This window comes from Limanda limanda, chromosome 5 (assembly GCF_963576545.1).
Source record: "Limanda limanda chromosome 5, fLimLim1.1, whole genome shotgun sequence".
Lineage (NCBI taxonomy): Eukaryota > Metazoa > Chordata > Actinopteri > Pleuronectiformes > Pleuronectidae > Limanda > Limanda limanda.
In genome coordinates this window covers 18300848-18314341 of record NC_083640.1, presented here as the reverse complement: position 1 = coordinate 18314341, position 13494 = coordinate 18300848, and the positions used below count along the sequence as shown (strand labels likewise).

Genomic DNA, 13494 nt, shown 5'->3' with positions numbered 1-13494 from the left:
AGAAAATTGAAAACTGTATCTGGAGATCACAGGGACTTTGTGAAAAAACAAATTTACACCAGATCACTTTAGAGAATGAAATCGTGCTTGTTGTGTCCCACCTTTGAAACCTGACTTTAACTGCGTCAACTAAACAAAATAAATATAATCATTTTCGGATTTTCCAATGTTAGTTTTATTTCCGCACAAACCCTTTCCTAACAAATAAAACCAGCCCTGAGGGTCGAAGCTGTACTGTACAATCTCCATCCAGCTCCATATCAGTAATAATGCATGCAGGTGTAAACAGGAAGCAGATGATCTACTGGTTACAGAAAATCCTATGAACAAGACAAATAAAACCAGTGTTTATTTTCTTGGACCATTGATAAGGTGAAACTATTATTGAAACTGAATGTGTAGCCTATAACACTTTGCCTTCACCACTGGTGGATGAGTCACGACAAATCAGGCTGGGTCATGGTTTGAAAACATCCATACTGAAACGCAGCCCCTGCATTTTCAAACTAAAATGGGGACAGCACAACTCTCGATCACCACATCCACAGGAGGCGTTTTGGATTCAGTATTTATTTACATCCAAATACATTTGGGAAACACAATAACTGCTCAGTATCAAACAACAGCAACTGAGCTGTAAGCTGTTTTTGAGCTGGTGGAGACCAAAAAAAGCAAAAAGGAAGGTGAATGTTGGATTTAAATTTGCAGGTTGGCCCCAAATATGACCACGGACGAATAATAACGTTGGTCTGTGTTCGCTAGGTGCAAGGTTACTAACATGTTTGTCTTTTCAGCCTTATAAGGCCATTAAATGTCAGGTGTTTGATATTCAGTTTGTAATATATCTGTTCTGTTGACCAAAAAACCTCTTATCACTGGAAAGTATTGAATTCACTCCTGTTTTGTCTGTTAATCACAGAAAAACTATGTTATAAAGATGATCTGTCTGACATTAAAAACAAAGGATGAGTCTCAATTGTTTGGATTTTGCTTTGTTCCCAAATAACTTTCTGCTGCTTTCTAATGAAACCCACGTAATCTCCAAATCTGATGATATTGTATTTATCTAGATCCACTGAAGGGATTAAGAATTTCTTCATGAGTTGAAAAACCACTTCTCTTTGAGCTAAATAAACACTTTAAAATACTGTTGGATTTTCCCGATATGGGCTGTTTCTCTAACCTCGTGAAAAGTTTATATTATGAGGTAAGCATGTCGTTTTCACATGACAACAAAGTGTAAATGATCAATCTAAATACAAACGATATTGACATAGTAAAGGGCTTGTGAATAAAAATCCAAACTTTATATAGGCTGAAATAGAGGGTTTGTAAGAAGCACCAATTTTTTTAAACCTGTTCAGAAATTGAATGATATATCCAGACACACACACACACACACACACACACACACACACACACACACACACACGCACACATTCTGATCAGCAACTCGGCCTTGCGTGGCTCTCACTTCGTCAGTGGAGGTGTCAGGGTCCCCATGGCAACTGTATAATGGGGCAGGCCTAATTCAATCCCAGGGGCGAACAGTAGGTCTGGCGGAGACACAGAGGGAGAATTGGTCTGGGTCTGAAACCCATTCAAGTCAGAGCTGATGTGTTTTAGCCGCAGCATGCTCAGTCACCACGGAGAAAAGATTCTGTCTCCACTCGTACCCAACTTTCACATCCACTTTTAATCCCTTCTTTTGGCATGAGTCCGCTCTCTCCTTCCTTTCCCTCTCCCTCTCTCTGATTACTGTATCCTCAGACCTCGCTCTCTCACCCTCTCTTTACCCAGTCGCCTCTTGGTGACTACACTTTCTCCCATCACCTCCTCGCCTTCCCCTTACTCCCCCTCGCTCACCTCCTCTATCTCCCTCTCTCACTTTGGTCTCTATAAAATCGATACCTCATACACTCAGTCTCCTCACTTCTCACCCCCCTCCTCTCTCTCTCTCTCTCTCTCTCTCTCTCTCTCTCTCTCTCCCTGACATTCAGGCTCAGGAACCTGATAGGATTTCATTAGTGCCTCTGGATCTTGTTGTATTATTGTTATCCCTCCCTGAAGAAGACAGGGATTAGCACAGGGGCTGGAGACAACTTAAAGTAATAAGCCTGGAGCCGACTGTCCGCAATCACACATGCACAGAGATACAGAGCACACCGGCTCGTATATACTCCCACAAAAGGTGAGCCAGGGAAAGGAAGGAATAGAGGAGGCGGTAAAGATCCACATGCAAAAAAAAGGGAGGAGGCAGGCGGGCACACTACTCCTATTGTTATTACCACACCAGACCAATCACACAGCCTCATACATGCAGCCCGGAGATTGAGGCTGGAAGCTTGTTAGGGAGGGAACAGTATGTTACAGGGAGAGAATGGTGCGTAACTCCTGTCACTGGTTCTGCATATAGAAAGGCCTGGGACTGGCCCGGGGCTATCTGTGTTTGCAGATGGGGGAGGGGAGGAAGGAAGTGGGTAGATTTGCATCCCTTTGACTCTGTATCTCTGAGCACCAGAGGAAGAGGGAGCGGGCGAGGGGAGGCTGTGTGAAAACACCCCAAAATTACACAGAGAGAAAACAGTTGGTCGGTATTGCTGTCGGTGATTGGAGCTCATGCCATGCAGGCATTTAATCCAGTCTGATTTACATACTGTAGTGTTCGCCACAGTTGCACTTGACATAAAGTGTTTTTCACTAATACCAACCCAGGCGCACTCACGAGAGGGGAGAGAGGAGCGGTGGAGCCGAGGCAGCTCCGCTCACACGGCCATGCACAGCCTCACAGATTGGCCATTACATTGACTTGAATAGATTTCTTGTGTGCATGAATAGCCCAGTGAGAAGAAGAAGGCGGGAAGAAAAAAAAAAAGACTATGTTTCCTCTCCATGGGTTCATATTGATATTCATAGTGGCTCTCCGCCACGAGAGCACAAATGTCACTGAAAATGGCCTTGATATATGCTCTCATTCTCTCCTCTTCCTGTCGCTCCATCCCTCTTTCTCCCTGTCTGTCTTCCCCCTTCTTTGTTCGCCGGACGCATGCTGCCTGCTGCTGCCGGAAAAGAAAAGGAGAAAAAAGAAGGCAGTGGATGGATGACGGAGTGAGTGGGGGGGGGGGGGGGACATCATGCTGTTCCTCATTTAGGCTTTTAATCAAGGAGCGCTGGAATGTTAAAGCTATCTCTTCCTGCAACGTCAGCTAACCTTGATTGTGGTGTTGTTTGTTTGTGTGTTGCGGCCCTAACACACACACACACACTATTAAATGTGACTTTACCTGGAATATGAGGCTCTCTTTGGCTTCGAGGGCTATTCTGCAAGACCAAAAGAATGTGGAGGCTGTCATGGAGTCATTTCCATCTCTCTCTCTCTCTCTCTCTCTCTCTCTGCAACGTCTTCATCAACATTTTGCCTTTGACAAACTACAAAACGGTGAATTTGGAAAAAAAAACAAAGACACAGCTTCCTGTTACACGAAAGCCATTAGGAGAGGAAAGGAAGAGTCAAGTGCGTTTTCCTCCATTTCCCAGCATTCATTATGATATTATAAACACTGGCAGACAGATTTAACGTCTTTGGACAGGCATCCGGCAGCGTGTTGGCAATAACAGTGAGAGATGAGGTGAAAGTATTTTGGGGAATAGTCAAGTGTATGTGTTAATTGTCCTTGGAAACCATTGGATCACTGGCTCTACAAGGATTAACCGCAGTGTTGGGATAAAAGAGGAGAAAGTTGTGTTATTGCTCAAAGTTTGTTTATCATGAAACTGTGAATAAAACCTTCATAAATCTGTCAAAGCGATGAGATGGATATTCACACTTCAGGACCTAAAAACGACTCACACAGACAATGGTAGCAAAGCTGCTACACAAACAAAAAACCTTTTGGCTGTGAGGTGCATTGGAGACAGAGGGGAAAAAACGTTATTGTCAAAATGATACGCATAAAACAAAACAACCCTGCAGAGGAGCCGCATTTTCCCGAGCTCAGCTCCCCCCCGATCTGGTGCTGGTTCAAATGACATTTGGCTGACTTGTTATACAAAGCTCGGTATCTTCCAATAGCTTATAATGATTACTGATATTGGAACCAATAAAACATTTGTGGGCCAGAAATTGTGAAAGAATAAAATTAAATGATGTGTGTAACTTTGTTCTAACATTTTATGTCCCTCCGAGGCTCGTTCCGCCTTGCCTGAAAACGGCGAGAATGTCAAAAGACGTAAAAAAGATGGCACCGCGGTGTGTGCTCAGGGTGTAAGTTATGGCCGTAACTTTCTCACTCTGTCAGGCGCTTTAACCGTCTGTCCTGGAGGACACATTAACTCGGTATCCTTAAATAAAGTCCTTTAAATAAAGCTGGGGGAGTTAAATAATGAGAAAGCTGCTCCCTCTGTCCTTTCTGCTTTTAAATGAACCTCTGCCTTTCTTATTAATGTCCCCTTATCGCTCATCACGGCCACTGACCCGCTGCTGTAACCCCTCCCCACTCAGCCACACGAGAAGCTCTGGCAAGTGGTCGCCGCAGAAGTAATTGAGGGCAATTTTCAAATTAAAATTTAAACCCCTCGTCCATCTTCATGCGGTGGGGGGGAGCCGCGGAGAGGGGTTTTGGGGCTGATGACTTGATCAGGTTTTGTGAGCGAGGCAGGTACTCAGGCTGGGCGAGGTGGGATGATGAACGAGGGGCATTAATCTCTGTGACAGAAAGAGAGGAGTTAGCAGCGGTGATAGCAGCGCTAACGGCTTTAATTAGCATTTAATCAGATGCCTCGGGGCCGATGGAGGGGGAGAGAGGAGATCAAACTCCGACGGCCTTCTGTGAGACGAGGAGGAGAGGAAGACGGTCCCTGTGGTAGCCGGCCTGATGCTGCAGGCGCTGTTGGAGAACACATGCCTATGATCATTTTTTTGTTCTCCTGTAATGTTCGCAACCTCGATGCACCACAAAGGCCCGGACTTTCTGCAGAGAGAGGTAGTGTAATGGAGAAACTAGAGTCTATGTTCTTTTCTTGAATAGTTTCTAATACTGAAAAGATTATTGGAAGGCTTAGATTGGGTGAAGGAGGGAACGAGGGGGAGTAAACTTATCATGGATCCACAAATGCAGGGCAGGTATCATCCAAAGTGTTTCCTGACCGTACCAGGAAGTGGGAGGAAACACTTTGGGTATCCAGGATCCAACATGTTACAAACATTATCAGGTGTCTGTACTGTTGGAGGAAGTCCAAGGCCTGGATGGGCATCTCCTGATTTATCCATCAGCAGAAAAGATCAGTAGCTTGGAGGACCCGTCTGGACTGAACTCTCACTTCCTGTTTGGTTTTGTTTTTCACTCACTGGCTGTGTCTCAAAGCGGAGGGCCACATCCGTCGGAGGCTGCATTTAAAGACCAGTTGCGTCACTGCGGCGCGACTGTCCCGTGTGTGACCTCTGCCTGCATCAAAACTGAGACTGTTCATTTAAACTTGGAGTTTTGCCTGATCCCTGCATGCGAGTCTCTGCTCTTAGTCCAGCCACAGTAGCTCAGATAACAAATGTAGCTGGTTCTTGTGAATAAAAAAAAAGAAAAAGCGTTCATTACCAAAAGGAAGTCAGTTTTTAAAAGATAAAACTTCATAGGACTTAAAGTTCTTTAACTTCCTGCCTCTATCAACAAACTGAAGCATGTTCCTCGTAGAAACTGATAAGTTCAGTGGTCGAAATCAGGTCACTTGTGATTTTGGGTCAATTTCAGATGAATGTGGCAACTTTGAAGTTTTGTACCCAGCTGTGAGGAAACGGACTCGGACTGACTCCAGGTTTACTTATTATGTGATTTGCTCAACAATAAACCAGTATCTATGACTTTGAATGAAAAGAAAACATCAAAATCTAGATCTACAATGAAACTGTACAATAATTCACACACTTGTGCCATTATAACTTGTTTCCATACAAAGAAAATGTGGCTATTGTTGCGCTTCACTTTACAGTTTGCTCGAGATTTGGATTTGTCCGTGTCACTGTGATTTCAAAGGTTTTATTGTCGTTGGTAAAGAATGTGGAAGTTCTGGTCCCGTGTTAAAGTCTCGTTCAGCCCTGAACAACGTTTCCATGCTGTTAAAATGAATACTGCAGCATTTGATTCGACTTTAAAAATGTTTTTCACGGGTTAAACTATAAAGCATAAAGATCTACAGTTCTGCAAGAACATGTCGAGGCCTTGATGTGTTGTGAATCCGTGAACCAGTGTGTGTGTGTGTGTGTGAGGAGTTGTGAAAAGAGAGGGAGGGAATGCTCCAGATAGTTTTGATGGTGGTGATGAGGAAGAGGGCTTTTGGCATGAAAGGGCCCAGTGTGTAATCATGATGTCATTAGGAGTATACAGTGAGACAGACCGGAGGAGGCTGCTGCACCACGCTGCACCCGGGGGACGTCATTACCAACTGGAACTGAGCAGGGACCTGAGCACAGGTCACACACACAGGAAGTGGTCCAACACACACACACACACACACACACACAAGTGTACGCTTACTCGCACGGCTACACACGCCTGCAGGAGTGTTTTTGACTAACACACATACAAACACACACACATACACACACATACACACACACACACACACACACCCGTCACATAACAAATGGACAGTTCTGTCTGGCATCTGACAGCAGCCGGGCGCTTTTGTTTCTAAACCTGACAAATTCCTCAATATCTAAGTGGACACCTCTATGGACAAATGTGCCTCATTAATGAGCGCACACAGATGGACAACACACAAACACACACACAGGGAACGCGGGCCGAGAGAGCTCGTGCTGTGCTAAGTTGCGGAGTGTGTGTGTGTGTGTGTGTAGCCGTCTGCGCTTCATTACTGTTCACACGCAGACAGTTGCAGTGTTTTTGTGTCAATGTTTAATGAGGGGCTGGGAGTCTGGGGACCTTTCTGCTGTCAGGAGCTCCTGTAGTCTGGAGCTACCACCTGTTCCCATTCACTCCCTAAAGGCCTCAACACACACACACACACACACACACACACACACATGTATGCAAGAAAACACATGCAGACACACAGAGGCATGCAAACAAGCAGGAGCACGCACAGAAACATGCCTCCACAAACACACCTGACAAACTACCTACACTGATTTAGTCGTCCTGTGACACCGCTGTTGGCGTTGGACGCATGTAAACAGGTTATTGTGGTTGGCTGAGCCCCGGCCGCATGACAGCAGCTACAAAGACAACGGGAATATCAATTGATTAATTTCGTATTCCTCGTCAGCCCGCTGAGATGACAGCGTGAAGGCTGCTGCCGGAGAGGGATCACTCTCCCCGGCTTCCTTTCTGACGCGGCTGTTTGATGGAGATCTGCAGCGTCCTGACTGATGAGTCGACCAACGAGCGCCTTCAACTCGTTTCCGTAACGACCCATGACAGCACAAACAAAAAATGCATCCTGTGTCAGGGAGCAAGGGAAAAAAATAAAAATATATACAAAAATCAGCTCAGAAAGACGTGAATATACATTTCAAAAAACTAACTTTTATTAAAACAAAAAACAAAAAAAAAATCAATTATTGACTCATTAACAAGATTATAAAACAGTGATTTAGTTACATAAATAAATTGATATCGGTGTATCAAATCTTAATTTCATAAGCATGTATACATGGGTCATTGTAATAAATAAACTGGGAGAGCAGAAGATTCCTACACAAACAAACAAAAAATAATAATACAAAAAAAATAAAAATGAAATAAAAACAGCTAGAAAGACTCAGAGGAAATTGTTTCTGAAGAGAACAAGAGACACTGGACAATGTAAGATTTTTTTTCCACCAAACACACGTGAGGAATTGCTTTGTTAAAGCAGGAGTTACACAGCCATTCACTTACTAATTAAGGACACTAAAGCTGGGACCAAGGTGGGTCGTCTCTCACCTCTTTCGAACACGTTTGGTTGTTAGACAGATCTCCTGTTTGGTTACTTTAAAGCGTTAAGACACGGCAAGAGAAAAGGCTGCTTTTTTCATCTCAAATCAACGCAAAATAGAGAAACAGATGCACAGAGAAACAGAAGAGAGAAAAAACTCTGATACACAGAAGACGGTAAAAAGAAAGGCAATTAATGAGAGGACAGCTGAACAGTGCAGAGGAGACACTGGCAATTCTGTGGTGGATGGAAGAGAGAACTGTGAATCCAGGGTAGATTGAACCTGTGCATAATTACCACTGCGAGCCTTACTGAGTTGCACGACTATTAAATTGCTCCGACAAGTGTTATATTACTTCAGCCGAGATATGTCCTTAAAAGCATGTAAGGCTGGACACATAATACATGATTATTTCAACCGGATTCTTCTTCAATTAGCTCCTGTGTAAAGCACATTATAGTATTTTTTCGCCCCCAAAGGATCCAATGGAGAACGAGTGCTAGTACAACAGCTTACATGCATAATTAAGTACTTCAAGAAATCCTTTATTGTGTTTTTTTTTTTAATCGACCGATGTCCTGAAGTAGTCGACCCCCCCCCCCCCTCCCTGTGCTTCAGTCAGCAGGAATGAATTTTTCTTTTCTTCTCCGCCATCACCAATTTGACTCAACCTGCATTTCTGACGGGGTCCAGCGTCTCAAGTATGAACACGTGCGGCCCTGCGAGTCCAAAAAGCCGTCAACGCGGTAAAAAAGGTCAAGTCCTTCTGATATGTTCTGTTTTTCAACAAAAAAAGGAGAAAAAAAAGAGAGAGAGAAGACAAAAGAGAGAAAGAAAAGGAGAGCGAGAGAGAGCAAACTACAGCGGCTTCAAGTATTTCACATTACATAGAATACTCTGTATAAATTAGTTAACATATACTTTCAGATCCTCCATATTCAGACATATACTATGGCATATATACAGAGTACAATAAATGCTCGCTCATGTTGGGTTCGTGTTTTTGTCTTTTCTTTTTTTCCTGTAGTCAGTCGCTCATTTGTTCCGCCCTTTTCTTTTTTCTTCCTGTGTAGAGAAATCCCTGAGAACGTTCTGGTTGACAATTACTGAAGGTTCCACACAATGAACTATAACAGCAGAAAGTCTAATTTCTATGATTCACATGCACAGAGGGAAATGACACTGGCCTCGTTCGGGAAAACAAAATACCGTGCACTGGTGGCTGCAGAGATGAGAGGGTGTGTGAGTGTGTATATGTGTGTGTGTATGTGTGTGTGTGTTGCTGACATACATCTTCAGAGTGCGTCAGAGCCAATTCTTTTGTATTGGAGGGGGTGTTGTGTGTATAAGTACCAATGCCAGGGCGGTGACGTACAGCAGAACCGAGCGCGGGAATCACAATCTCCTCATAACCTTGGTCTCACTAGTGAATCTCTGGTTTCCTTAACACTGTCGGCTCATCCGAGATAATAAATACCGTGACAGCCAAGAAAAAAACGAAACTGGGAGCAGGTTCAGTATCGTGTCATGAGGTAGTCGTCTCCCTCTGGGCGTCCGCTTCAACTATAGAAAACTACACTATATCAGTTTTTTTTTTAGCCAAATTTTGGCTGTTGAAAATCACCCGGCGGTACTGCATGACATTGATGTAACAATAATACTCAGTATCTGTGTCTAATGTGTCGTCACTGCCTCCCGTCCTCTGTGAAACAGGTGGAACTCATGATGTGGGCGGGGGACAACAACACCAGTTAGCTAAGAGCGCTGTTGTGTCTCTGTGTGTGTGTGTGTGTGTGTGTGTCTGATGAAGCTAATGCCTGGGACCTAGAGAAAAAACGAATGGCTGCTCAAGTGCTGTTGCTGCTGCTGCTGCTGCTGTGTCTGAAGAAATGCTGATGGCAGCTTCCTGTCAGTGCTAAACCAAGCTGTGCCGAACCGAGCCGAGCTGTGCAGTGCTGCCCAGCGCCCACCGCTGCTGAGGGCCTAGACAGAGGGAGGTGCTCCGTGTGGTTTAAAGCCTTAGTTTCTCTTTGAGGATGTCGAGACGTTTTTTTTTTCTTCGTTTTTTTTCTTGTTTGTACACGAGCTCTGTTGTAGAAAGGCTTCAGCCACTTGACAACGTGTAACTCAATATACTCTTAAAAAAAAAAGGGAGGGTGGGGAAAGAGGATGTTTTAAAATCATAAAAAGAACAAAAAGCCATTTCACTTTTCATTTTCCTCTCGCACACATGTAGAGAAATACGCACAACATTCACAACGTGACAAATTTCCTCTCTTCTGAAAAATAAAAACACTTCTGTACACGTAGTAGTAATAATATTATTAATAATAATAATAGTAATAATGTTTATAACAATAACAACAGCAAGAACAATAATACCGCGTGTGGCTCTGTTGATTTTTTGTCATCTTTTCCTTTCTCTTTTCGCTTCATTCTACAAGTCACAATCCTCTTTTTTACTTGTCTATGTAATAAGTCCAAAAGAAGTTCAAAAGGCAGACTCAAGTTAATAGAAAAGTACTAGAGTGAGGAGGGGGGGGGCATCAGGTGACCCCCCCCCGGCCACACCCTCAGCCGAACCGCTCCCTCACCAGCATCATTAGTTTCTTTTTGCCCTTGTAGATCTGTTTCAGGTTGTCTATGAACTGCGTGAACTGAATGTGTCCGTCGTGCGCCATCATGAAAGTCTCCCGGGCTTTCCCCAGGAACTCGATGAACTCGCTGTAGTGGCGCGGGCTGATGTGTGTGAGGCGCGAGTGCGTGGTGTTGATGTAGGCCCCGATGGTTGCATCCAGCAGCTGCCTGAGCGGCGCCTTGTCCAGCGACATCAGTTTCCCAGAGTTCCTGCGGCTGTGCAGCGCCGACACCATCCCCGGCGTGGTCAGTGTGCACCGCCGCAATATGTCCGAGAGCACGGTGGCGCACTTCACACTCTTGACCACCAGGGGGATGACTGCGGCAAGCTCGTTTTTCCCCAGCGAGTGGCTGAGGGCACAGGCCCACAGCACATCGTTGATGGCCGGGTGTGTGTCCTGGTTGTAACTGAGGTTCAGATGAGCCATGGCTAACGTCGCCAGCTTGTACGCCCGCATCGGGTAACCGCGGTGCTCCATGTAGCGTGCAATAGTGAACAGCTGCGTGTAGCTCATCCCCGTCGACGCCGCATCCAGTACAATCTGGTAAGCTGTCTCGAAGGCAATGTGGTCCTTTTCACAGAGTGTCAGAGCAGAGAGGGCGCAGTTCTGAGGGTCCTTCATCGCACACTGGAGGGCGAGGGTGCGGGCGGAGGAGGCCAGGTTCTCCTGCTGGTGGCAGTCCAGGTGGAGGCGGACGATAGTGCTGTTGGACATGACGGTGGTGGCCACGATACTGGTGGCCTCGGTGGGGGTGAAGAGGGTGAACCAGCTCTGCATGATGCTGTCCAGCGCGTAGACACCTGGAGGACACACACAGGACAGAGGGATCAGTAATGAACCGCAAAAGCAAAGAATAAAATAAAACTGCGAACCAGCCGTAGTGACTCACCAACTTCTGTGGCACATGTGACTAACCAGCGCACCATCTCTCTCCTCCTCCAGTTTAACGTGGACAGAGTTATTCTCATCACCTGAGGAAGATGGGATGAGGAGCAGAGGGAACGACAGGTGAGTTGACATTAAACAACATTGCATTTTTTTTTTTTTTTAGAACTTTATTGAAGAGAAACACTAACATTCCTTGACAACAACACAAATTATATATGACAGACTGATTAGTGAAAAGTAATAAATAAATAAATGGACAGTTAAGACATTCCATCGTACCACAGGATTCCCCTCACTTAGAGAGGTACCCTGCAATAGGCAGCCACCTCCTCACAAAAACATCAGACCTTAATTGTAATTGAGCAGTTAAAGCCTCCATTCCATACACCTCCCTCAGCTTCTGTTTCCACTGTGCCACTGTAGGTGGCTGTGGATTCAACCATTTTATTGTCACCATTTTCCTAGCAGTCATCAAGAATATATGTAACAAGTGCTCTCTCTCTTGTGTACATGCCTTCAGGAGTTAGATCGAAAAGAAACTTGACTTGGGGTGAATAGTATATTAATTCCCAAAACTTTATCTATCTCGCTCTTTATCCCCTTCCAGAAAGGAAGCATCATTGGGCAATCCCAAAATATGTGTGAGTGGTCGCCAACCATTCCACATCGTCTCCAGCAGTATATTGCCGCTGGATTATCTGCAAATTTAGAGACCACGGAGGGCGTCTTAAAGAACCTAGTTTTCATCTTCCAATCAAACTCCTTCCACATGTTACTATTGATACCTTTATGACATCCAATGCACATTGTTTCCCACTCCCCATCCTCAATTATAATATTTAACTCCAGCTCCCATTTGTTTTTAATATAAAAAGTGTTGTCTGATGTATCCAGTAACAGATTTCTGTATATATGGGACAACATTGCATTTTAAAGCAAATAATGAAATAATGGAAAATATGGGGACATTATAAGTTTCTCCAAGAACAGTAATTAATGTTGTCCTTTGTGTAATCTTCAACTCTTTTCCAATATCCAGACAATTGTTTTGAATCCAAAAAGAGTTTGATCAGTGTTGGCATGGTTGACATCACGGGAGTCATGAGGTCTGGTGGTTGCGCTGCATGCTGGGAAATGGCCATGTAATAAGGAGCGCCCTGTGCACCCTGCAGTGCAATCACTGGTGTTCCCAAATTCCAAGACGATAACTCCATCACAAGTTTTTTCCAAATTAGGATTCAAGAAACACCAGAGTCGACCCAAGAGGTTTATACATGACTGAGCCGCCGAGGCCGGCACAGGAGACTTCATCCTCTAGAGCTGTGAGCTCATTTCAGGAATTCAAAGAAGTTTAACAGTTGTTTGAAAAGAGACAGAGTGGAACACACAGTATAGAGGCTTGTTATGAGTAGGATATTCAAAGGAATGTTGTGTAAATTGTTTTGGTTTTGGTTTTTCATTTGTCTTCGGACTGAAATTGCGATTCAATAAAAACATGACAAACGCTGAGTGTCTGCGTACCTGCAGCCCCAGCTCCAGAGAGACTTTGAGAAGTGTGATGTCAGGCAGGCTGTCCATCAGAGTGGCGATCTTGAACGCGTCCTGTGCCAGTTTGAAGATGTGAGAAGAGGAGTGAATGTTTTTCTGGATGGACTCCAGGACCGTCTCCAGCCTGCGACTGTCACCTAGAAGAGACACCCAACGCAGAAATGATTAGTATGCACTTGTTTGTATGTAAATCATCCTCCATGTCACAAACCAGCTGCAGGTGCAATGATCTGAATGATAGGTGCTATGAGTGTGTTGCTTGTGCTATCGGTGAGTAAGCGTTAGTGTACGATGTGTTGATACCGGTTCCTGTGAATCTATCTGTACCTTTGGCCGCGGTGAGCATGGTGGAGGCCAGCTCACACTGCTGAGACTCTATGTGGCTCAGGGTGAACCAGCGGGGGTAGCGGTTGGGCACCACCGAGACGATGTGGTGGGGTCGAGACAGGTCACCGGACGAGGCCGACGACTCCAACACCGGCAACCTGA

The 13494-nt window shown here is 44.8% G+C and overlaps 1 protein-coding gene across 1 annotated transcript in view; it reads right to left on the bottom strand.

Moving 5' to 3' along the window:
* Positions 1 to 10490: 10490 nt before the first annotated feature.
* Positions 10491 to 13494, bottom strand: part of LOC133002462 (zinc finger SWIM domain-containing protein 6-like) — a 45018-nt gene continuing 42014 nt past the window's right edge. Inside the window, exons 11-14 of the mRNA XM_061072289.1 lie at positions 13333 to 13490; positions 12979 to 13142; positions 11459 to 11540; positions 10491 to 11369 (exon numbers count right to left, since the gene is read on the bottom strand). Of these exons, the coding sequence (XP_060928272.1) occupies positions 10504 to 11369; positions 11459 to 11540; positions 12979 to 13142; positions 13333 to 13490 (1270 nt within the window). The 3' untranslated portion in view covers positions 10491 to 10503. The remainder of the gene's footprint in view (positions 11370 to 11458; positions 11541 to 12978; positions 13143 to 13332; positions 13491 to 13494) is intronic.